Source organism: Prionailurus viverrinus, chromosome A2 (genome assembly GCF_022837055.1).
Source record: "Prionailurus viverrinus isolate Anna chromosome A2, UM_Priviv_1.0, whole genome shotgun sequence".
Lineage (NCBI taxonomy): Eukaryota > Metazoa > Chordata > Mammalia > Carnivora > Felidae > Prionailurus > Prionailurus viverrinus.
The window spans coordinates 14,056,478-14,081,570 of NC_062562.1; the positions used below are offsets into that span (position 1 = coordinate 14,056,478).

The window sequence follows — 25,093 nt, forward strand, 5'->3', positions numbered from 1 at the left end:
AGTAATCTCTGTACCCAAGATGGGGCTTGAACTCACAATCCCAAGATCAGGAGTCACATGCCCTACTGACTGAGACAGCTGGGTGCTCCTGGGAGCTCCCTTTAGATGAAAAAGCTTTTTTGCCCTCAGACCTTCCTGTGTGTGAGTGTGAGAAATAAAATGGTTTTGCATTTTGATTTTGCCTTTCTTCCTACATAATGCAGAAGTGTAGCTTTGACCCCAGGTGGCTTCGGTTTCACTCTCCTTCAGCTACTGGCCACGACAGGACTAAGGTCATTTTAGTTTTGTGGAATGGTTTTGGTGTCCACTTCCCCCCTCACCCCCTTCCATTTTCTACCTCTTTGAAGAAGCTCAGCCCAAATTATGTTAAACCCATTCATATTTCCAGTAAATTGCTTTGCCTAGGGTACCCCCCTCCAGTTAGTTGCCACACAGCAGAGCCGGCTGAGTTAGATTCTTTGAAGCCTAAAAGTTAAGGAAAAATGGTTTGGCCTAGGCTCTTTGGCCCGTGGGATGTCAGGGCTTGCAGGGGAAGAACTTGCTACCTGATTTCAAACATGCGCTGAGAATGTGACACTTGGCAAAAAGTAAGGGGAGCCCAACATTGTTCCCTGGCATGTCAGCTGACAGTTCTACAAAGGGTTCTTTTTTAGCTGTACATGGTTAGCGATGACCTTAGTACAGGGCATCTCCACTCCTAATTGCAGCCTCCTAAGGGGACTTCATTTTGGTAAAACAGCCAGGCTGGAAGTTTGAGCAGATAACTTCTCTGCTGCATCTCATTCATTTTTTTCAAGTGTTTAACCCCCTATGGATTAACCACTAGGGATATGGTGAGCAGACAGCCTTATTTTCCGGGGCTTGCAGATCAAACGCCTGGAAGTGGATCATGTGCCCTATTATCCTGTCTGAATGCGGATTAGGTGCCCTGCTGCCCTTCATCCCGGGAATACACTGTCAAGAGGTGCCTGTATGTGCAAGTACTTCCTGAAGGAGTCCTAGCAAGACCTGAAGTTTTGCAGCGGGGGGGACCGGGGCCTTGAGGGCTGGGAAGGTCCCTTGAAGCCAATGCTAAACAAAGAGGGCTGCTGGGATCTGCGGAGCACGATGGGATGCACATTTACCGAACTCTTCTGAAGTGCCAGGAGGTCTTAGTAGTAACACATATTGACTCCATTTAATATTCATGATAACCTTATGAAATTTGGTACCACTAGTCAATTTTAGAAGTCAGGAAACAGGGACAGAGAGGTAAATAAGGTAACTTGCCCAAGTTTACACGCCGAGAATCCGGGACTGAAGCTGAAAACAGACCTATTCTTTCGGCCAACTGTTGAACAAAGATCCTGAAGCAGAGGGTGTTTGGGGCTCCTGTGAGGAGGCCAATTTTCTGGCAGGTGAGAATGTAAGGAAGGCTGAAGCCCGCTTTGTGAAACCCTTGGGAAGACCTCCAAAAGGCAGTGACGTGGAAGAGTTTTTAGGAAGATAAATATGGCCAGGTTGCAGAATGAGTAATAAGAGCGCCTCGTTGGCCGGCCACCAGCCTCTCACCCTTTTGGTGTCCTTACAGTGGGAGGGAGCCTGGTGCGGTGGGTTTGCGGGCTGTTTCCGCAGCGGCGGCTCCCGAGTCGGGCTGAACCCTGACTCTGAGCCGGGGAGGAAGCAGCGAGAGGAAGCCGCTCCCGCCTTCCTAGAGAGGAGACCGCAGTGGTTCCGACCGGCGCGGGCTGCTGACGTCACGCCCGCCCGGCGTCCAGGCTGCCTGGGAGCGTCCCGACGCCGAGCGTCCAGGCGTGTGGCGGGCGGTGCCGCGGACAGCACCCGGGGAGTTGAGTCGGCCGTGCCGGGCTGCGGTGATCTCGTCGCGGCGCCACCCTCCGAGCCGGGGCCGGCCTCCCGCAGCGCCTCTTCCTTCCCGGCGCGCGGGAACCTTTGGAGCGGGGGTCGGGCGCCGCCAGCGGGGGCCAGCTTGCCCTGAAGAGGGGAAAGGAGAAGGCTGTTCGAGAGCCCGCGTCTGGGAGTCGGGAGACCCGGGTTCCGTTTGTATGTACTTGAGGGAGGAAGCGAACTTCTGGGTGCGTCGCTTTTCTGGTTTCCAGAAGCGAATGCTGTTCCTTGCTTTTCCAGTTGGCAGAGTTGCGTGGGTTGAATGAGTATAGGTGAGAGTTTGCAATTTCCTTTAAGTTTTTATCCTCTAATGGCAACAAAATAGGTACTATATGAAGACACGTTTAGCAGCAGGTCCTGTTTGTTGAAGGCATTTTCCTAAATACTTCCATGTATTGACTAATTCATGCATCATCACAACCCTATTAAGTAGTTATTGTCAACGCCAGCCATGTAACCTTTGAAAACAGATCTCAGAAAGGTTAAGTAATTTACCCAAGATCTCTTGTCTAATAAATGGTAGAACAGGGATTCAGACCCAGAGGAGCCAATGGCATACTTCAAGTTTAGTGGAGGAAGACATTTTATCAGAGCATCAAACCAGTGGAAAGTGCTACAATAGAGCCATGTGAAATCCTTTGGGAATCTAGAGGAGAAAGGGCATTGCAAGTCGAAAATTTTTCACCAACGAGAAGTGTACAGTTCACATTTTAGCTGAATATTAAAGTTGAGTAGCAGTTTGAATTCATTTGTTCAGTGTCAAATAGAAGGTGTTGTTTGTGGATTGGGACCGATTAGACTGGTAACCAGATCCGCGCCTTTTGCTAGAGTGTTCTTTCCTTTCCATTCAGAGGGAGTTCTTAGAACCTTTCCTCTGAAGGGGGGTCCTGAACATCTTCTATAAGACTCCCCTGAAAGACTTCCCCTGTCCTTTCTTGGAGATTCTGCTTTACAGAGATGCAGTCTTATTTTCCTGAAATTCCTCTACTTTGGATTGTGGGAAGATAACTGTAGGGGAGTTTCCTTGCTGTTGACTCAGCCTCTTCTCAAGAAGAGCTGATCTCACTGTTTGATGCATAGTAACTGCTCAATCAGTATTTTCCAAGTAAATGAATTCAATAAGCAGCCTCAACCACAGACGGACTGGACCTGAGGTTTTTGCCCTTTTCCCATCTGTTTTTAGAATCAAAGGAGCACTGAATATTTGTACTGGTTTTCCACTTTCAGATACGAAAACAAATCACAGATGAAACCAAGTGACTAGCTTCAGGTCATTGAACAAGTTAGTGGCAGAGCCCAGACGAGAATCAGGCCAGTGTTTGTTGTAATGTCCTCTACTGTAGCCCCAGTTTTTGGCTTTTGAAGTCAACGGCTTTTCCAGTAGGTTTGGGCTGGGGCGGAGAGGTGGGGGGGGGGGGGGGGGGGCTTCGGTTCCAACCTTATCTCCTGTCTGTGGAGGAATGTTTACCCCAGGATAGTCCTTAGGAGCACCTGCCCCCTTTCTTTGCGCACTGTCAGGTCTCTCAGAAGACTACCCACTTACTGATTTTTGTCATTGGTAATACTCTTTTCAGGAGAATAATGATATTCTTCATTCAGACTTAAAATAGTTATTTGGTTAGGGATGGGCTATTCCTGAGTTCCTCTGAATCCAGCAGCTGACAATTTCTGGGTGCTTTTTTTCTCCTTCCTCCATGCCTTAGATTTCTGCCCTCCCTCAAGAGAAGGTTCCAGGAGACAAACCAGTGTCGCTTGTATTCCTAACAGCTTATCTCTGGGTAAGTGGAATCTAACTAAAGAGCCCACGATGGGTTGTTAACGGGGGTGCTCATTCAGAAGTGGTGGCGGACCTACAGTGGGACCCACCAGTGACCACCACACCTGAACGCTGCAGACTGAAAACACAGAACCACCCTGAAATGGGCCCACCTTATTCCAATCAGGGTGAGTGCGGCCCGTTATGGAAGCAGGCAATGAAGTAACTGGCTGCAGGACAGATCAGAGAATGTACTAATTGTATATCACATGTACTTAAACTGTAGCAAGAGTAGCTACCCCTTCTGCAGTTATCTGGTAGAACATCGGGCAGCTTCACTGAACCGCTTGGTCTAATGCCTTAATGGTGTAGCAGTCAGATGTGAGAAAACTGGTGGTATATTACTGGAAGACCCATCACAAAGGCGATTTAAGTGTCTCCTCAGGGAATATGAATGGGCTCCCGGCTCTGTTTAGCACAAGAGTCTAAGTAATAGCAACTTCTGTTCTTGTGCATCAGAAAGGCAAGATGGAGCCTGGGATCTGTTAAATTCAGTAAGAAAAGCACGGTGTGAACTGGATTCGTAGGTTATGGGAACTCTATGAATAGATTGTGACTACGGTCTGAAGGATTCAGTGTAGTTTATTTTTTTATTTTATTTTTTTTTTAATTTTTTTTTCAACTTTTTTTTAAAATTTATTTTTGGGACAGAGAGAGACAGAGCATGAACGGGGGAGGGGCAGAGAGAGAGGCAGACACAGAATCGGAAACAGGCTCCAGGCTCTGAGCCATCAGCCCAGAGCCCGACGCGGGGCTCGAACTCCCGGACCGCGAGATCGTGACCTGGCTGAAGTCGGACGCTTAACCGACTGCGCCACCCAGGCGCCCCTTCAGTGTAGTTTAATATGTATGCATAATATATGTACACAGGCACATGCCTAGAAGAAAGGTCATCAAAAAACCAACTGTATTTTCACTAGGTGGTGGGATTTCAAGTAATTTCCTTTGTGGACTGTTTTAGAATGAGCATACATTGTTTGTAATAAACAAAATGAAACAAAACTTTTTGAGACAACCAAAATAAAGGAAAGTGTGGTTAGAGTTTGGGTGTTATGTTTCACTATTGAAACCATATGGGGTTCATTTTTGTATACAGCATATCTATACTGGAAGTTTATACAGAAGATAAAGATGATACAGTCAGGAAAAATATTCAATATATTTAACCACCAGTGTGGTACAGTAATGCCCAATCAGATCAGTCTCTGATTTTATACAATTTGTGCAGAGATCCCAGTGTGTCCCAACTCTCAGCCCCAGTAGATCTGTATGGACCAAGAAAAAATGATCCTGAAGACACATTCTTTACTGGGAAAAAAATGAATAAATCAAATAGCAGAGCAGCAGAACCTATAGAACAATTTTATTTATGCAGAAAGAAGCAAATGGTATGTGTATAAAAATATATAGAAAAAAGACTGAATGAATCTACTCCAAACTTGATAATCTCTGGGAAGGGATTGGGTTTGTTTGGGTAGGGTGGGCGGTGATAAAAAATGACTAATTTATCCTACATACTTTTATATTCTTTGAGTATTTTAAAGTGAGGATATATTCATATGTAACTTATATTTAAAAATTGAAATAAAAAGCGGCCTCAGAGAAGAAGAATGTGTCAGTGTCTTCAGCACCATCCAGGGAGGAGGTTGCTAATGTGTGGCACATGAATATCTGTTCTCAGATTCTGTGCCCTTATTCAGAGCATCGGTATTTCAAAGTCTGATGCCATTAAGATCATCTAAATACTTCTCTTTCTCCAGTTCTAAGGAGTGTCCTGATGACAATGATTTGGTTCCCATGCAGTTTTTCTGTAGTGGAGAGAATGTGTCAACTAGCTGGACATGCAGCATATCAGTTTCTCATTATAGATCAGCAAAGTGACTTTCTGTTTTCTGTATCACCTTGTGAATTTGATTAGTATACATCACATTCTGAAGCACTTTAAAGTGTCACAGGTGAGGCTGGGTTCTGGACCATGATGATATAGTCAAGTTACTGTCTAATGGGAATCTCTTCCCCAAGGACCACCCCATCCTAATTTTTCTCTAAACAAAACAATGATATCTTACTTGCTTTCAGTGAGCAAGGCTCTAGTTTTTAAACCTAAAGATCTTCCAGTTAGACACAGGGGAGAGCTACAGATGCTGAATGTTTTGGAGAGAGAGGTCCAAAGAGACACCTATCAAGGTGAGTGAATAGGAAGGATTGGGATGATGGACCCGGTAAAAGTAACAGCCTGGAATACCTTTGAAATCTTAAAAGAGAAACTCTAATTGTCACTAGACAATGATGTAAACTTGTACTTTTGTCAAGCAGCACGAGCAAGGCATTGCTTATAGGTATCCTAAGGAAATGGAATTACTTTTCATCTATTTTTCATCTATTTCATCTATTTTCATCTCTATAGTAGAGACTATAGGTAGGTAGTACTTTTCCCTAACGGTTTACTCAAGATTAGAAACGTATCCTTTTCACATTCTACTATTTATCACTCTGGATCATCTTAAATTACCTGGATTAATTTTTAGTACTTGAGTGTTTCAGAATCAATCACGATAGGGAATTGTATAGATTTCCCAAGCTATGTCACTACTTAATCTCTTCTATTATCTAATCTTCTCCCCAGGTTATTGTGATCTGTATATATTATTGAGAAGAGGATAAAATCAAGATTCTACAATGCAGGTCCCTTGTTCTGCACAGAGGACATCTTCCTTCATGATTTTTTTTTTCAGGCAAGAAGACCAAGCCTGATGTAACAAACAGTGTTAAGTGACTTGTGGAAGATGACGAGGATGTCGAGGGTCAGGGAACCTGGTCATCAGGGGCTTACAATCGGAGAAGGTGACGATACATGCCGGACAAGGAAGAGGAGGGGCATCCTGCAGGAATGCCTGAGAGTACAGTACATGCACACATACACACAGAACATTCCCAGGACAGTGTTACTGTAACCATAGTCATCTTTGAGAAAGTACCTTGTAAGTATCACGAACTTGAGAGACAGTTTCCTGTAAACTGCACCTATTGGACAGACGTTCCTTGAGTGCGTTACAAGCAGCACAAATGCCCGCCAAATTTCACTGCAAATGAACCATCAGAAACTTAACATGCAGAAGAAGCCTTCAAGGTGTAGTGAATGTGGGAAATTCTTTACTCAGAGATCGTCTCTTACTCAGCACCAGAGGATTCACACGGGAGAGAAGCCCTATGTATGTAGCGAATGTGGAACTTGTTTCCGTAAACAGTCAAATCTTACTCAACATTTGAGAATTCACACGGGAGAGAAACCTTATAAATGTAATGAATGCGAGAAAGCCTTTCAAACAAAAGCAATCCTTGTTCAGCATCTGAGAATTCATACTGGAGAGAAACCCTATAAATGCACTGAATGTGGCAAAGCATTTTGTCAGAGCCCTTCCCTTATCAAACACCTGCGCATTCATACTGGAGAGAAACCTTATAAATGCACGGAATGTGGCAAAGCCTTCAGTCAGAGCATTTGCCTTACTCGTCATCAGAGAAGTCACTCTGGAGTTAAACCTTATAAGTGTAATGAATGTGGGAAAGCCTTTAATCAGAGTGCATGCCTCATGCAGCATCAGAGAATTCATTCAGGAGAGAAGCCCTACACATGTACTGAATGTGGCAAAGCCTTCACTCAGAACTCTTCCCTTGTTGAACATGAGAGAACTCACACTGGAGAGAAACTTTATAAGTGTAGTGAGTGTGAAAAAACTTTCCGCAAGCAAGCACACCTTAGTGAACATTACAGAATCCATACTGGAGAAAAACCTTATGAGTGTGTTGAATGTGGGAAATCCTTCAGGCACAGCTCAGCACTTGTTCGACACCAGAGGCTTCATGCTGGAGAATAAAACTTGGGATATAAACCATGTGGAAAGATTTGTATGAAAATGCCCCCCCCCCCCCCCCAATTCTTAGATATTGAAGACTAAGTCTTCAGCTGGGATGAATGTTCTATATGTTGAGCAAGAGGCAGTGTGTCCTGAAAGTTAAGAAAATAGATCAGAATTAGATAGTCTTGAGTTTGATGCCTTCTCTGCCACTTAATGGGTGTACGACCTGATTCTGAGCCTGCTTTCCCCATCCTCAAAAGAATAATGACGATATTTACTAGGGTTATCTTTAAAACTTTTTTTTTTTTTAACGTTTATTTATTTTTGAGACAGAGAGAGACAGAGCATGAACGGGGGAGGCTCAGAGAGGGAGACACAGAATCTGGAACAGGCTCCAGGCTCTGAGCTGTCAGCACAGAGCCCGACGCGGGGCTCGAACTCACGGACTGCGAGATCATGACCTGAGCCGAAGTCGGCCGCTTAACCGACTGAGCCACCCAGGCGCCCCGAGAATAAAATGAGTTGTATGTAATAAATAACTGCCATTAATTGGTTTTGAGTTATAGATGTTCCAAAAATATTTAAATCTGGCTACTGAAAACAAGCAATGTCCAGCATTACCGTTTTTGGTTCTTGATGTACTTTCAATGTTTATTTTTGCGAGAGAGAGAGAGAGAGAGAGCGCGCATGTGCAAGTGGGGGAAGGGCAGAGGGACACACAGAATCCAAAGCAGGCTCCAGGCTCTGAGCTGTCAGCACACTTGGGGCTTGAACTCACAAACTGTGAGAACATGACCTGAGCTGAAGTCAGATGCTGAACCGACTGAGCCACCCAGGCACCCCTTGGTATATTTTTTAAGAGCATTCTTGATTTCATTTTTTTTTTTTTTTTTTTTTTTTTTTTTTGTAAAGTAATCTCTATACTCAACATGGAGTTCAAACTCATAACCTCAGGACCAAGAGTCACGTGCTTTTCTGACTGAGCCAGTCGGGTGCCCCTTAACATTCTTGAAATTGGGCTATGATTTCATGCTTAATCTACAGAAGGTTATTTAAACTATGTCTATATTTAAATAGAAGAATACAATATAAGACTAGTTTACCCTTGGGAAAATTCAGATTTAGAGAAAAAAAATTATTGGTATTTGAGTGGACATTGTGCAGTGGATTTCTGGGTCCCCTGAAGTGCCTTCTTTAGATTTTGTTACCCTTACTATTGGACCTTATGTCACTGTAAGCTTCCATGAAAAGGAAAGCCTTGCTGACTCTAACTGAATAAATCTCGTGTTGTGGGACTTTTGTTTGGTTGGGGAGTGGTGAGGAGGAGTTCTGTGAAAATAAAGAGGGGTGGAAATAGCATGTTCATTACTATGTGGCTGTGCTTGCTTGGAATTTGTGAAACTGAATAAAGAGAACCTCATTTAAAATGGGAGTTGGGGGGCGCCTGGGTGGCTCAGTTGGTTGAGCGACCGACTTCGGCTCAGGTCCTGATCTCGCAGTTTGTGAGTTCGAGCCCCGCATCAGGCTCTGTGCTGACAGCTCAGAGCCTGGAGCCTACTTTAAATTCTATGTCTCCCCCTCTCTCTACCCCTCCCCTGCTCACGCTCTGTGTCTCTCTGTCTCTCAATAATAAATAAACATTAAAAAAAAAAAATTAAAAATAAATAAATAAATAAATAAAATGGGAGTTGGGAGGCCAGAAGGGGGAGCTCACACATACCACACCTCACACCTCGAACCTTCGCAGAACCAAAAGAAAGAGCCACACCTTGCATTCCTAACAGGGAAGAAGCCTACTCTACTAATCCCCGCCCAGGGAACAGCCCAGCCCAGGAGACGGTCACAGCTCAGCCAATGAAAAGCCATTACACTTGAAACACCCAGTGTAGCTAAAGGAATTTTGTTTATAGCAGCTCCTCCCAAGTCCCCCTTTCCTCTGTAAAAGAGCCGTCCTCTCCTTTGTTCTCCTGACTTGCCTATGGTTTTATAGTAGCTTGCATGTCCTGAATTGCAACCGTCTACCATTTTCAAGTAAATCCATTTTGCTCGTAAAATAACTGACTTTTATTTTTAAAGGTAAGGAATTCTCGGAGCACAACAGGAAAGGAGGCCTCTTAAGGGAACAGGAAGGGCAGAAGGCGTGGAGTTCTCAGGTGTCAGCAGGAGGTACCACTGAGTGACAACTTTCGGTTTATTCTTCTCATGTGTTAACGAGTCCAGAGGCTGGCAGTCCGTGGCTGCTGTAGCAGCTCCTCCAGGCATGCTGCCAAGACCCAAGTGCCTTCAGTCTTTCCACTGTACCACCCAGAGCAAAGGTCTGCCTTCCTTAGGCCAGAAAAGGGCTCTGCTCTTGCTGCGTTCCATGTATGTGCTCCTGACGGTATGTAGCGAGGATGAAGGTTCGTGCTTGCCAAATCTGCTTTTTTGTATCAAACACCTGGAGGCTTTATTAAGTAGACTTCACTCGTATCTCTCTCTCTTTTTTTTAATGTTTATTTTTGAGAGAGAGAGAGAGAGGCAGAATGCCAGCGAGGGAGGGGCAGAGAGCGAGGGAGACAGAATTCGAAGCAGGCTCTAGGCTCTGAGCTGTCAGCACAGAGTCCACTGTGGGATCCGAACTCATGAACTGCAAGTTCATGACCTGAGCCGAAGTCAAACGCTTAACTGACTGAGCCACTCAGGTGCTCCATCTCTCTCTTCTTTTAATGTTTATTTTTTATCTTTTTTAACACTTTTTTTTTTTTTACCTTTATTTATTTTTGAGAGACAGAGACAGAGCACAAGTGGGGGAGGGGCAGAGAGAGAAGGAGACACAGAATCCGAGGCAGGCTCCAGGCTCCGGGCTGTCAGCACAGAGCCTGATGCGGGGCTTGAACTCACAAACTGTGAGATCGTGACCTGTGCCGAAGTCAGAAGCTTAACCGACTGAGCCCCCCAGGCGCCCCTTTAATGTTTATTTTTGAGAGAGAGAGAGAGCGTGAGAGAGAGCATGAGCTGGGGAGGAGCAGAGAGAGACGGGGACAGAGGATCCAAAGCAGGCTCTGTGCTGACAGTCAAGAGCCTGAGGCAGGGCTCAAACTCATGAGCCGTGAGATCATGACCTGAGCCAAAGTTGGACGCTTAGCTGAATGAGCCACCCAAGAGCCTCTCCCTGCTTTTATACTGTTATCAACTATAGTTACCATGTTATATATTAGATCCTCACTTGTATGAAGATCACTTGTATTAGGTCCTCAACTGTACAAGACCCACTTCTATCTCTAAAATTGCTGGGGCTGTTATACGGCTACCTTTAGCAGGAGCTGGGGAAGTATTCTTAACTAGCCACATTATCATCTTCCTCATCCGAAGTGGCCTTCTGCTCATGAAGATAATGAAGATTTTGTCATTTAATGACAAAATCATTAAATGACAAAATTCTCAATAGCAATTATGTTAAGTTTTTGAATTTTACTGATCAGGAAAAACACTCATAACGACATGTAACAAGCAGGACAGATTAATATGCACAACATAATCCCAATTTTGTTTAAAAAATATAATTTACATACATACATGCCCCACACATGGAAGTTCCAAAATGTTAATAGTTGGTAATATCTACAGAGTTTGCATCATGTCAAAGGGGTATTGATAAACAAAGTTTTTATCATACATTTTTTCCGAGTTTTCTAAATTTTCTGTAATGAACTTGTATTATCTTTAAATAGGAAAAAAGATGCCATTTTAAAAAATACCCCATATACTCTAAAGGAAGACCAAGTCCAAAATATTTACACTTATTCAGTTTCATCTTCATTGTCAAAAGAAAGGAGGGAACTGTTCTTGATCTGCTTTTGTGAGTTCTTTTTAACGGAGTCCTGCTTATTTATTTGACCTTCATTTGCCTTTTTCTTTTTTGAGCTTGCTGTTAGACCTGAATATTTTTCATTTGAGGAACGCTTGACTGGTTTTCGATACATGATTCTTCCATCAGCCATAGCCGGTTCTTCATCTGCAGCAAAGACAAAGTTAAAGAACTTTCTTCTCTCATTTTGCCTTTATTGGAGAGTCAAATGGCAAGAAAAATCTCAGATGGTATTTAAAGATGTCCTGAGTCCATTCGATCTGGTCTTCTCCACTGCTTCTAGCTACATACCCACAAGATGGGCAGTCACTTAATAAAAACTCACTTCCTGTGAAGTATTCCATAACATTGCCAGTCCCCAATTAGTTATAATCTGGCTGTATTTTGAAGTGTTTTGAAAAGTGATTGTTTTGAACTCTAGCATTTTTCCTTAAAGCAATGTAATTAATATTTAGGAATAATGAAAAACATACCATGTAGCATACCGCAGTTCAGGCACTGATTAAATAAATACACCTCTGTTGACTAATTTGTAAACCTAACCACTTTTTTTTTTTAAACAGGATGTTTTGGGGCGCCTGGGTGGCGCAGTCGGTTAAGCGTCCGACTTCAGCCAGGTCACGATCTCGCGGTCCGTGAGTTCGAGCCCCGCGTCAGGCTCTGGGCTGATGGCTCAGAGCCTGGAGCCTGTTTCCGATTCTGTGTCTCCCTCTCTCTCTGCCCCTCCCCTGTTCATGCTCTGTCTCTCTCTGTCCCAAAAATGAATAAACGTTGAAAAAAAAAATTAAAAAAAAAAAAAAACAAACAAACAGGATGTTTTTATTTAAATTTGCACTTTATCCTTGTAACAACCCAATAAAGTAGGTACCATTATTGTCTCCATTTTACTGATGAGGGAACTGAGGCTGAGAGGTGAAATAACTTGTTCATGATCACACATCTGGTGAGTGTTACAGCTGAAATTTGAACCTAGGACCGTCTCCTTCAAACATACCATGCTATTACATAAGATAGTTTCGTATTTCAGGCTCCTTAAATTGTTAGAAAAAAAAAATCAGATTACTTCTAGACATACCTGCTTTGGCAGCCTTTATTTCTGCTTTAATTTTCATGACTTCTTCAGCTGACAAGTCTCCCTTTTTTAAAATCACCACTTGGGGCTGTTCATCTTCTTTGTCACTGTGATCACCATCTTCATCTGGGAGCTGAAGCTGGATTCTCTAGGGGAAAACACAAACACCACATGTAGACGTCTGACCTTGAACCAAATACAACCATGGTCTCCGTGAGACACCGTAATTACTAAGGGAGAAGGGTAACTTTATTGACAAAATGTATTTGGCAGTGACTTTCCAAGTAACTCTTAAGAGCCTAACCCTGCCACACTAGGGACGAGATCCACCTGCCAGTTACCCTGAAGTGCCTGCCCACAGGGATTAATTTCCATCTCAGCAGGACCCCAGCTCACGGTTCCCAGTGTCAGGGGCCCTCTGCTTCAAGTACTGCCCACCCAGCCGACTCAGGGCAGTGCTGAACCACATCAACTCTGTCTGCTCTTCACCAACTGTTTTCACTTCCATCTCTTCTCAAAGTTAGACAAAAAATCACCAACGCCGAAGTACAGAAGGCAGCAAGTAAAAGGTGTTCTTCCACCTCTGAGTATCTCTCCTCCTGTCTGACAGCTTCAGTCAGGTGGGAACCCTACAGCCATTTCCTAAGTGTATAAAAATATGGAAGTATGGAAAACATTCTGTATGCAAAAAGAAGACTGTACATACTATGGGACTTGATTTCTTTTCTTTATGAAATTTCCCAAACATAAAAGTACAGAGAATACCAAGAGAAAACAGGTACTCACTATACACATTACAAGTGGTAACCTTGGGTCAGTTGATTCGTTTTCAAAAAATGTCAGCTACCATAAAAGCCCCACTCCTCCAACTTCTTTTTTTTAAGTTTATTTGAGAGAGAGAGAGAGGGAGAGAAGGAGAGAGGGCTCACGCACGCGCGCATGTCGGGTAGGGGGCAGAGAGGGAGAGAGAGAATCCCAAGCCGGCTCTGTACTGTCAGTGCAGAGCCTGACTCGGGGCTTGGACTCACGAACCGTGAGATCATAACCTGAACTGAAACCAAGAGTCGGATGCTTAACCAACTGAGCCGCTCAGGCAGCCTGCACCCCAACTTTTTTACTCAAAAATAATCTTTGTATTGTACCTTGGAATTATCTGTTAATCTGAAATTCTGTATTTTAAAAACCACTGCCTAGTATTTAATTACATATATGGTCATCTCATGGTTTATTTGACCAGTACCCTGTACATAAAAATTTTGGTGGTTTCTAGTTTTTCCCACTATGCACACATTTTTATTCACTTTTTCTACTATGCACTTATTTTCGTTCAATTTTGTGAACTCATGTGTAAGATAAACTCCTGGAAGTGGAGTTGCTGGGTTGAAAGGTATGTACATGCACCACACATTATTCAAATAACTTGTTACTGCACCTCTCACAGAGCCTTCCTTGTCTCCTAGACAAGGCAACAAAGCCCTACGGCATCTGGCCTAGAAACACAGCTTTCTCCTACACCACACTCATGGCCTCTGGACTCCAGCCGGGTTGGAGGATTGCAGACACATGACCATATTAGCTCCTTTGCCTCCCCTATCTCTGATCCAGTTCCTAGTGCCTAGAAAGCCCCACTGCCCCTGGTGCATACCTGCTCAAGCTGCCTTCTAGACTTAGATTCTTTAGAAGGGCTTTCCTGATCTCACCTTGTCTTCCTTCTCACACTGTGCATAGCTCATAGGGTGCAGGTACCATACTGAGTTGCCAATATTTTTCTACCTGGTTCTGCTAGGTGAGTTCCTTTGAGGTACTTGTGTTTCATCTGTGTATCTAGAGGCACAGAGCCTGGCAAACAGCAGGGGCTCAAGAAGTATTTGTTGATCTATTCATGAATGACTAATAGGATGAAAAATGATGAACCTGAAAGCCCTGGCCGGCAAGTTACAGGCAAATTCGCTCATTTTGTCTACATCCCAAATCTGCTCGATCACTTCACAAGTGCATTCTCTTTAATAATATCCATGTTAGTTCACTGATTATTCATTAGTTTTGCATTATTTTTTCTGAAAGTTTCCAATAAATGATCACAAACTAGTGGGTAATCAGTACTAAAATTTTTTTTTTTTTTTTCAACGTTTATTTATTTTGGGGACAGAGAGAGACAGAGCATGAACGGGTGAGGGGCAGAGAGAGAGGGAGACACAGAATCGGAAACAGGCTCCAGGCTCCGAGCCGTCAGCCCAGAGCCCGACGCGGGGCTCGAACTCCCGGACTGCGAGATCGTGACCTGGCTGAAGTCGGACGCTTAACCGACTGCGCCACCCAGGCGCCCCAGTACTAAAATTTTTTAATGTTAATTTATTTTTGAGAGAGAGAGAGAGAGACGGAGCACGAGCAGGGGAGGGGCAGAGAGAGAGGGAGACATAGAATCTGAAGCAGACTCTACGCTCTGAGCACAGAGCCCGATGTGGGGCTCAAACTCATGAACTGTGAGATCATGACCTGAGCCCAAGTCAGATGCTTAACCAACTGAGCCACCCAGGAGCCCCCGTAAGTATTTTTAACCAAGGAAATGGGACAGTGAAATAAAATAAATCCTGGGGTGCCTGGCTGCTTCAATAGGTGGAGTATGTGACTCTTAATCTTGAGGTTGTGAGTTCAAGTCCCACAATGGGTGCAGAGGTTACTCAGAAATAAAATCTTTAAAAAAATTCCTGGTGTTTGTTAGATTGAGAATCATTAATTCTGACTCTTCTCTTTCTGTTTACATGACTGGCTGGAAAATAGAGAAATGGTTAAAGAAACAGTGGTTGTTCAAAGCCACTCCTGAATTAACTCTCAAGAAGGTGAATAAGGTAATTTAACTTGACTATATAATGATTTCCCATGAAACTCTTCTTTTTGTTAACTAGATTACTAGAGTTACTAGATTACTAGATTGACTAGATGACTAGTTTGATGATTATATTGCCAACCTGATTAAGAGTGCAGTTGGTTTCTCAAACACAGAAACATAGGGGTATTTGTCTGTGGAAAAGTCTCTTGCATAAGTTTAAGTCACTGATATGAGTTGGAAAGTACCACCCTCACCCCAGGTTCTCCTAAAACAGCATTCCCAGCTAGAATCTTCAGGGTGTTAACCACACACACATGATCATCACGAGGACTTCAAACAAACTATAAAATTAGGTTTCATAGTCTCCTCATTGATGAATCCATATCTCTTTTCTCAAATCTCATCCTTTGTGTCATCATCACCGTTTTTGGTCCTGGGGATCCGTCACTCCCTGATCAAATTCTCTCTAACCAAAAATGGCTCCTTGTTGCCAAATGAATAGTCCATATGGCTTTCTCTCCAACCGGTTCCTCAATCACACAGTCCATGCTTTACCATCTTTTTTTTTTTTTAAAGATTTTACTTTTAAGTAATCTCTACACCCAACACGGGGCTCGAACCTACAACCCTGAGATCAAGAGTCGCATGCTCCACTGACTGAGCCAGCCAGATGCCCCGCTCACTCACCGTCTTTACACCTTTATCCACCCTTCCTTCCATCTCTACCTGCTGACCTACCCATGCTCAAGATTCAATCTAAGTATCCCTTCCTCTTGAAGCCTTGCCTGATGATAAGCACAGTCAATAGCACTGGTCACCTACTATTTGGTCCAGGCACTGTGCCAGGTGCTAGGAAAATACACAAAGATTAAGATACTAACTCAGAGAGTTTGATTTAGTGGTGACAATCACAGGAAAGCAAGTAGTTGCAATGCAAAAAGATGACTATCACAGATATGGACAAAGTGAACAGAGGAAAAGTATTTGTAGGAGCTTGGAAGAGGTTCACAGAGGTGGTGACCTGTGAAGGCAGAGACGAAGCAGCGAAGAAGGTTTTAAAAGAAGATGGTATTTTGGAGATACATCTCTTTGTTCTTTCATTTTCTTTCACAATGCCTGGACTTAGCATATTCTCATTGGATTGAGTAATTTCACACAAGTCAATCTTGTTTCCTTTACTAAACTCTAAGTGACTTGAGGGGCGGGTATTAGCGAAAGTGCTAGACACAGAATGCTAAGTAAATTCTTTATTTCTCCACACATCCCCTAAGCATAATAGTCTCTTCCTACTGAAAGAGATAGCGTGAACCAGTTAGGGCTGAAGCCTGGGAGGGCTCAGAAGTTGACTCCCACTGACCTCTATCCTTAAACTATAGAGGGGCTGCTCTTACCTAAAGCTCCTCTTCTACTTAGATCCAAAATATTCTTAAACATACTTTTGGTGGGGAGGAGGAGGAGGGAGGTGTGGTTGTTAAACAATAAAGCATAACAATAGATCCAGGGCATTCTTCCAAAGATCCAGACTCCAGGTCTAGGACATCAGGTCATTTGATCGAGCGGCCTTCAGTAACTTTATCTGGAAAACGAGACCACGCTACCATCCATCCTGCTAACTACAGGTTTTGGGATAAGCAAGTAAGAGAGAGAAAAGTGATCTTTCTTAACCATCTACCAAGGACGAGGCGCTTTACCTGGGTCCAGTCATTTTCAAGAATACAACAGCACTACGAAAAACGACAAATATCTTCCTGGGTATAAGAGGCTGTAGTAGTTTGAAGAGGACCAGCCTGGGGACTGAAGCCCACCCAGATTAGGGGCTGGGCGCAGGTGAGGGGAGGGACCCGTCACTGCCAGGCAGGCCTTCAAGTCCAGGCAGAAGCCGGAAGTAGCGGGAGGACAGCGTTTCTCCGGTAACGCAACTGCCCTGGGCTCACCTTGGTCTCCACGGTGGGCCCTTCTTTGTAGCCGACCCTCTCTTTGAAGCGGGCCAGGAACGCCGGCTCGGCTGGCCGCACGTACGAAACCTGGTTCCGCTTGCTCATGGCTGTCCCGGGAAAAGACAGGTTCCCTGGGCCCGCTTGAGAGTGTACATTGGTTATGGCGCCTGCTCGTGACGTCACGCAGTCCCCGCCCCCTGACCGGAGGCCGGGCAACATGGCAGCCCCCTTGCTGGCGTCAACGTCCGACCGGAGCGCCAAATTCAAATTTGCGGCCATCTTGAGCGTTCGGAATCCCGGCGCGCTGCGCGGCTGGAGGTGGGGGTATCTGCTGCATTGGTCTTGGGATCGAGGCGTGAGGGCGCCATGGCGCCCGGCTGCAAAAGTAAGTAAGGAGCTCCGGCTTCGTGACCCTGTCTCCGCCCCCAAATGCAACTGTGCAGGACGGCAAGCCCCAGCCGCCCGCAGGGTTCCCGGCTGGGCGTGAAGGGCAGAAGCGGACCCAGCGTCGCGGGGCGTTTGGGACCTCTCTCGGACCCTCAGTCAAAACGCGGCTCGAACAGCTATCTTCCCTTGTCTCTGTGTATTGGGCCCACGCCACAAGCCAGGCACAGTTCTAGGCGCTTGGGCTGAGCAGGGAACCGGAGAGCCCTCCAGGAGCTTGACGTCCAGCGACCTGCTGGTTCTTCCTTCCCGTTCTCGGTTCTGTCGTTTCGTCGCTGCCCTATTCCCGTGTCCCGACCGGAGCTGTCTCTAAGTATCCTTGCCTGAGGTCGGCCCAGGCTCTCACCACCTTCTGCGTGTTTCCACGTTACTGACTGTCCTGAATGGGAGAACTTTTCATGCTCCAGGCACGTCTTTGCCTGCTGTACAATTTCAGATAAGCACAGGATGTCTTTCTATTATCACAAATTCCTATTTTCTTCTCAAGGGGACCCGTTCCGTTTCTTCCTATTAACTTTGGAGAGGAGCACTGCCGATTTTGATAAACCCTCCAGTTTTCACTAATTTCTTCGTCCTTTGGCGTTCTGGTGTACGTGCCCCATGTCTTACATTGCCTAATCCTTTAAGGATTAGATTTTGAGCTAATTCGATGGATCTTGGTGAGTGGTATGAATAGTAATGAGGAGAGGCCGATTTAGAAGATTGAAGAAACTGAATTTCTGGTCGTTGGTGAGACTTCCAACAACATTAACGCTTGCAGCTGTCAGTTGTAATTGTTTTCTGATGGATTTGTTGTTTTCGTTAACTTTTTTAGGTCATCACAGTGTGTTCTCTTTTTCCATCTGAAATGTTTCTCTTGTCATTTTCAGTATTTAGGGAATATTAGCGCACACATTGGTTCATTTGTGGAGTGAAATGTTCAGTGTGCGTTCTGCACAACCATGGTATTCTGTAAATCTGGACTCAAACGAGAGAGTTCATAACCTGTGATAAAGTTAGAGCATCTGTTTACATAATGGAAAGTGACATCTGTGTGTCATTGTCTATGAAAGGACTCTGACCTATCTGTAAGTGATGGGAACAAGGGTATTCACAGCTCTCTTGTGTGAAAATGGTGATTTCCATGGGAAACGCTTCTGTTCCTTGAAGTCTCTTAACAACGTCAAGGTTGAGGACATCCCAAGTGCTGCTTGCATTCCCAGCAGTCCAGAGATCTGGAGCAGGACTTGGGGAACTCAGGCAGTGCTCTCCACCACTTTTCCTTTTGCCAAAGCTACACAGGGACTATTTCTTTGCTGCCAACTCTTGGAGAAGCTGCGAAGGAAGGGCAGATGGGGAACTGGGCAATCTGGTGCATTTCCCACTTCACAGATCTTCATCTGCTTGAGGGGATATAGCTGCAAAGGGTAGTTTCCAGAACAGTTGTTCTGTGTGAATATTTACTTTGAGCTTCTGTGCTATGACATTAAGAATAGAAATAAGCAGAATAGGAAGAATAGAAATTAAGGTGTTTTTTTTTAACCGATGTCCTAGTATTTATTTATTCAAAGTTTATTGAGTGTTCACAGTGTGTCAGGCACTGCTCTAGATAATGCTTTACAGTTCATTTGGAAGAGAAAGAGAGCAAACTAATATATATTTTGATGACTGTAAGTCCCTTGAGGGAAAACAGGCCCAAGAAGGGGAGTTAGAGTGATAGATAATTGGGTCGGTGTGTATGGAGATAAGCTGGTGTTTCCCATAATTCAAGGTCATGGAATACTTGACCTATACTTGACTAAATACTTGAGTAAATCCCCAAAGTCAATACTTGAGAACACAATACTTGAGTAACCCCCCCCCCCCAAATGTTACAGGCAGAAGGTACAATACGTGTAAAGGTCCCAAAGGGTGGCATGTTCTAGGAATAACAAGAAATCTAGTTTGGTTGTACTGGAGCAAGGAGTGTAATAGGAAATGCGTTGTGGAGGTGGTGACGGGGGAGGCAGGGGCCCTAGATCATGTCCGGTCCTGTAGGCTGTTTTAAGAACTTTGCCTACTCCGACTGAGATGGACAACCACTGCAGAGTTTTGTATTTTTCAACGTTTTTATTTATTTTTTTGGGACAGAGAGAGACAGAGCATGAATGGGGGAGGGGCAGAGAGAGAGGGAGACACAGAATCGGAAACAGGTTCCAGGCTCTGAGCCATCAGCCCAGAGCCCGATGCGGGGCTCGAACTCCCAGACAGCGAGATCGTGACCTGGCTGAAGTCGGACGCTTAACCGACTGCGCCACCCAGGCGCCCCCAGAGTTTTGTATTTTTGTTTTTACTTTTTTTTAACGTTGTATTTATTTTTGAGGGAGAGAGAGAGAGAGAGAGAGAGAGAGTGGAGGAGGGGCAGAGAGAGAGGGAGACACAGAATCTGAAGCAACTTCCAGGCTCTGAGCTGTCAACACAGAGCCCGACACGGGGCTCAAGCCCACCAAATGTGAGATCATGACCTGAGCCTGTTGGATGCTCAACCGATGGAGCCACCCAGGTGCCCCTAAAAAATAACTTTTAGAGGCGCCTGGGTGGCTCTGTCAGTTAGGTGTTTGACTTTGGCTTAGGTCATGATCTCATGGTTTGTGGGTTCGAGCCCCCCGTCAGGCTCTGTGCCGACAGCTCAGAGCCTGGAGCGTGCTTCGTATTCTGTGTTTCCCTTTCTCTCTCCTCTTCCCCAACTCATCCTCTGTCTCTCTCTCAAAATAAATAAACATTAAAAAAAAAAAGAAAAAGAGACATCCACAAGAATAGCAGCTTTAAAAAAAAAGAAAAAAGAATAAAAAATAACTTTTAATTTTGCTACAATTTATGGAAAAATTGTGAGAGTAGTACAGAGAAATCTTGCATAATATTCTTTACCCATAGTGACCACTTTCCATTTTGCCGCATCTGCTTTATCATTCTTTCTCCCTCCTCTCTTACCCTCCCAATTGTGTGTGTGTGTGTGTGTGTGTGTGTGTGTGTGTGTGTGTGTACATATTTTTATGAGCCATTTGAGAGTAAAATGGGGACATGATATTCCTTTACCAGTGAGTAAATATGTATAGTTATCAGTGAGTGATTTCTAAAAACAGGCATATTCTGTTGACTAATCACATTGCAGTTATCAAGAAAGTTTACATTGATATAGCACTCTTGTCTAATCCACAGTCCGTATCTTACTTTTATCCATTGTCCAATAATTTACTTTCATAGTTTTTCTCTAGAACCAGATCCTTCATTGCATTTAGTACTGATGTCTGACTTTTTTTTTTTTTTAACAGTTTGAGATGTAAGTCAGATACAATGCAATCCACACCTATAAAGTGTAAAATGGTTTTTAGTATATTCACAGATAATGTGGAACTATGAGCATCGTCCATTAGGACATTTTGGTCACCTCAAAGAAATCTCACACCTTCAGTCCTCACCCTTCCCACCTCCTTATCTCCCCACCCCCAGCCCCAAGTAACATCTACTCTTTTCTTCATTATTCAGAGTGGCATATTGAAATCTCTAGCTGTTGTTGTTGAATTGTCTATTTCTCCCTACTCTTCTGTCAGTTTTCACTTTGTGTATTTTGGTAATCTGATATTAGGTGAATATATGTTTGTATTTGTATTATTATCCTGAGGGATTGGCCTTTGTATCATTATAAAATGTCCCTCTTAAAAATTTTTTTTTTTAATGTCTTATTTTTGAGAGAGAGACAGAGTGCGAGCAGGGAGGGGCAGAGAGAGAGGGAGACAGAATCTGAAGCCTGCTGCAGGCTCTGAGATGTCAGCACAGAGCCCCACGCGGGGCTGGAACTCACGAACCGCGAGATCATGGCCTGAGCTGAAAAGTCAGATGCTTAACCAACTGAGCCACCCTGCTGCCCCTATAAAATGTCCCTCTTTATCTCATTTATCTTTTTCTCAACATTTGTTGTTGTTTTGTCCAATTTTGGTTTAGGTGAGATACCGTTTTTAATTCTTTTACTTTCAGTGTATTTTTATCTTTGAATCTAAAGTGTGTTTGCTGTAGATAGTATATAGTTGGAGCATGTTTTCATTAGTCTGACAGTCTCTGCCTTTTAATTGGGTTTTTTTTTTTAATTTTTTTTTTCAACGTTTATTTATTTTTGGGACAGAGAGAGACAGAGCATGAACGGGGGAGGGGCAGAGAGAGAGGGAGACACAGCATCGGAAACAGGCTCCAGGCTCCGAGCCATCAGCCCAGAGCCCGACGCAGGGCTCGAACTCACGGACCGCGAGATCGTGACCTGGCTGAAGTCGGACGCTCAACCGACTGCGCCACCCAGGCGCCCCTTAATTGGGTTATTTAATCCATTGGCGTGTTGTTATTGATACAGTTGGATTTACATCTGCCATTTTACTTCTTGTTTTCTACGCATCTCACATCTTTTATGTTCCTCTGTTCTTCCTTTACGGCTTTTTTAAAAAGCTTTTTAAAAGTTTAAATGCATATCCTAACATTCTAATTAATTTTAGGTAGGCTTCATGCCCAGTGTGGAGCCCAATGCAGGCCTTGAACTCACCACCGTGAGATCAAGTACTGAGTGAGGATCAAGAGTTGGATGTTTAACTGACTGAGCCCCCCAGGTGCCCCTAACATGCACATTTTATCAGAATTAGCTTTAGGTTTACACTAGCTTAATTCCAATGATATAAACCTTACTCCTATGTAGTTCTATTCCCTCTCACCCCCTTTTTTTTGATATTGACGTGGATATGTCAGCTAGGCAGTTAGATGTGAGAATCTGGTGCTCAAGAGAGTGGTCCAGGGAGAAGGTTTAAATTTGGGACTCGTCAACATACACTTAGCATTTAGAACTGTGACCCAAGAACCGTGAGATCATGACATGAACTGAAACCAGGAGTGGGACACTTAACCAACTGAGCCACCCAGGCGCCCCACCTTTACCATCTCTTGAAAGATGGGTCTGCTAGCAGCAAATTCTCTCTGAGATGCCTTCTGGCCTCCATCGGTTATGTTGAGACGTCAGCTGGTAATGTAACTGGGTTCGCTTGTAAGTAACAAGTTGTTTTTCTCTTGCTGCTTTCAAGACTTTCTCCTTCTCTTTGGCCTTCACCATTTTTACGATAATGTGTCTGTTTGTGGATCACTGTGTTTATCCTGTTTGGAATTCATTGAACCTCCTGGAGGTATATGTTGTTTTTTCAATGAGTTTGAGAAGTCTTTGGCTTGAAAATACTTTGAAAAATTTTCCCCGCTATTTAGCTTTTCTCTCCTTCTGGTACTCCCCATTACACCTGTGTTGGCGTGCTGAATGGTGTCCCACATTTTTCTGAGGCTTGCTTCACTTTCCTTCATCTGTTTGTTCTTTGGCTTGTATAATCTCTGTTGATCTGTCTTTGAGTTTGCTTATTTTTTCTTCTACCAGTCCACATATGCCGTTGAGCCCTTCTAGTGAGTTTTTATTTCAGTTATTGTACTTTTTGGACTTCAGAGTTTCAGTTTTTCAGAATAATTTCTATTGCTATTCTCTATTTGATGGGGCATTGTCATCATTCCTTTAAGCCTTTAATTACGATTTTCTTCAGTAATGTGAACATGTTTATAATGGTGACTTTGAGGTCTCCCAACATCTAGATGCTGTCATAGGCAATTTCTCTTGCCAGTTTTTTTTTTCTTTTTTGTTTTTCATAGTTTATGGGTCATCCTTTCCTGTTTCTTTGCATGCCTTGTCATTTTTTTTTTTTTTTTTTTTTGTTGGATACTTAACATCTTAGATAATAAATTTATAGCAACTTTGGATACTGGCCTTTCTACCCTCTGGGGGTGGTTATTTGCCTGTTTGTTTAATAACTGGCTGGATTGCTTTAGTGACATTTGTTTCCCTCCCAACGTTAAGCCTTTGATGTTGCTCCTCAGAGAAGTCCAGCTTTGGGTACGCCCACAGTCACCCTGATGACTTTTGGTGGTTTTGGTGGGGATCTCTCTCTCTTTCCCTGACCACACGTAGCTCTTAAACTTCAGGAATACCAGCTGACTGCCCTGTTGTTTTCCAACAATGCCTGGAATACTGCCTTATAAATCAGTCCAATTAGATTCTTGCCCTTTTGAAGGAAAAGTTTCTGAGGTCTGTGATATTTGTTCTCATCCCAGTAAAGCCGCTTCCAGCTGTCTTAGGTCCCAGTTCTCACCTGCAAATTAATAGGCCTGCAAGTTTTGTTTGAATATTGAATCTCCTCCTAATTGCTTCTCCCCACAACCTTCACTGTTCTTGAGTGTGCCGTTGGGCTTGAACTTCTCCTTGCTTTGTTGGAAATGAAGTCAGCTCCTTTGGAACTATCTCTTTGTGGTCTGTCTCTCCTCTGAGGCAAAATGTCTCATCCTAGGCTCTGGAGCTGGGGGTGAGAACAACAACAGTGTTCTTTCAGAGTGACACCTCTGGTCTAGTTGCTGAGTGTTTGTTGGGAATGGGAGGGTGTGTGTGAGTGTGTGTGTGTGCGTGTGTGTGTGCGTGTGTGTGTGTGTGCGCGTGTGTGCCCACCGCAGCAGCCTGGGGTCCTCTTGACTTGCCTCTCCTAGTGGAGAAACACTGTCTCACCAGCCAGAATAAGGGTCGTCAGGGCCCCAGTGTTCTCAGCACACTATGTCCAAGGTAGAGCCTCGTTCCACAAGTGGAGGCTGGGTGGAAGAAGGGAACCCCCACCTCTCAGACATACTTACCTGGGATTTAGCCTTAGCAGCTGGCTGGAGGCTGGATGAGAAATTGGTAACCTGCTCCTGGGAAGAAAGCCCTCCAAGTAGGAACTGAGTGGGGGGAGGAGGATCCCTGTGTTCTTAGCTGCAAAGTCTGGAGTGGCGACTCCCAACTCATTGAGCTGGGAGGGAGGGAGCCATCTTGGTTCAATAGACGCTCACTTCTCTTGTGAAATTTCCAGTGATCTTGACTAGATGTTTTTTCATTTGCTGTTTGCCTTTATGGCTGTTTCTAGAGGCTTTAAGTGGCTTTTATTTTTTTATTTTACCAGTTTCACTGGACAGTGGGTCAGTATAGTTCCTCTTGCAGTCATTCTGGAAGTTGATCTCTGGCTTCTTTTTTGGCAGAATAATTCTGCCTGCTAGATTGAAAATAGGTGGTAATTGGGGGAATGAGAGAGTGAGAGAAAGACAAACAGAGACACTGTTGTAATAGCTCAAATAGGTGATGTTGCTGGCTTGATTTCATGGTGGTCATAGCAGTGGATTTAACCAGAAGTTGTAGGATTCTTGATGGATTTTGAAGGTAGAGCCAAAGATTGGCTAACAGGTTGGATATGAAGCGTGAGAAAGAAAGGGGTGAGGGATAACTCCAGGGTTTTCGGCCTGAGCAACTGAAAGGTGGAGTTGTCATTAATCAAGGTGGAGAAGCATGTTTGGGG

General features: G+C 44.1%; 3 protein-coding genes across 8 annotated transcripts in view; 2 read left to right on the top strand and 1 right to left on the bottom strand.

The window, feature by feature from the left end:
• KIAA1143 (KIAA1143 ortholog) overlaps positions 1-17,420 on the bottom strand; it is a 23,291-nt gene extending 5,871 nt beyond the window's left edge. The window contains exons 1-3 of one of the 2 annotated variants that reach the window (XR_007148856.1): positions 17,247-17,420; positions 12,486-12,630; positions 11,285-11,557 (exon numbers count right to left, since the gene is read on the bottom strand). Coding sequence is in view for 1 of the 2 variants with exons in the window: in XM_047843283.1 (XP_047699239.1) it covers positions 11,343-11,557; positions 12,486-12,630; positions 17,247-17,354 (468 nt within the window). In the remaining variant the exon portion in view is untranslated. Of the gene's footprint in view, positions 1-11,086; positions 11,558-12,485; positions 12,631-17,246 lie in introns of those variants that run through there. The other variant, XM_047843283.1, reaches the window with a different exon arrangement.
• Positions 3,351-7,603, top strand: ZNF501 (zinc finger protein 501). The gene is made up of 2 exons (XM_047843279.1): positions 3,351-3,665; positions 6,330-7,603. The coding sequence occupies exon 2, from the start codon at positions 6,793-6,795 to the stop codon at positions 7,579-7,581; it is 789 nt and encodes a 262-aa protein (XP_047699235.1). The 5' UTR covers positions 3,351-3,665; positions 6,330-6,792; the 3' UTR covers positions 7,582-7,603.
• Positions 17,421-17,545: 125 nt separating the features above from the next.
• The window catches only part of KIF15 (kinesin family member 15), an 84,962-nt gene continuing 77,414 nt past the window's right edge, over positions 17,546-25,093 (top strand). Inside the window, exon 1 of one of the 5 annotated variants that reach the window (XM_047826894.1) lies at positions 17,546-17,634. In XM_047826894.1, the coding sequence (XP_047682850.1) occupies positions 17,616-17,634 (19 nt within the window). In that variant the 5' untranslated portion in view covers positions 17,546-17,615. The remainder of the gene's footprint in view (positions 17,635-25,093) is intronic. The other 4 variants (XR_007145684.1, XM_047826923.1, XM_047826913.1 and 1 more) reach the window with 4 other exon arrangements.

Coding starts and splice junctions, on each gene's coding strand:
- ZNF501 (XM_047843279.1), top strand. CDS start 6,793: ATGAACCATCAGAAACTTAACATGCAGAAGAAGCCTTCAAGGTGTAGT.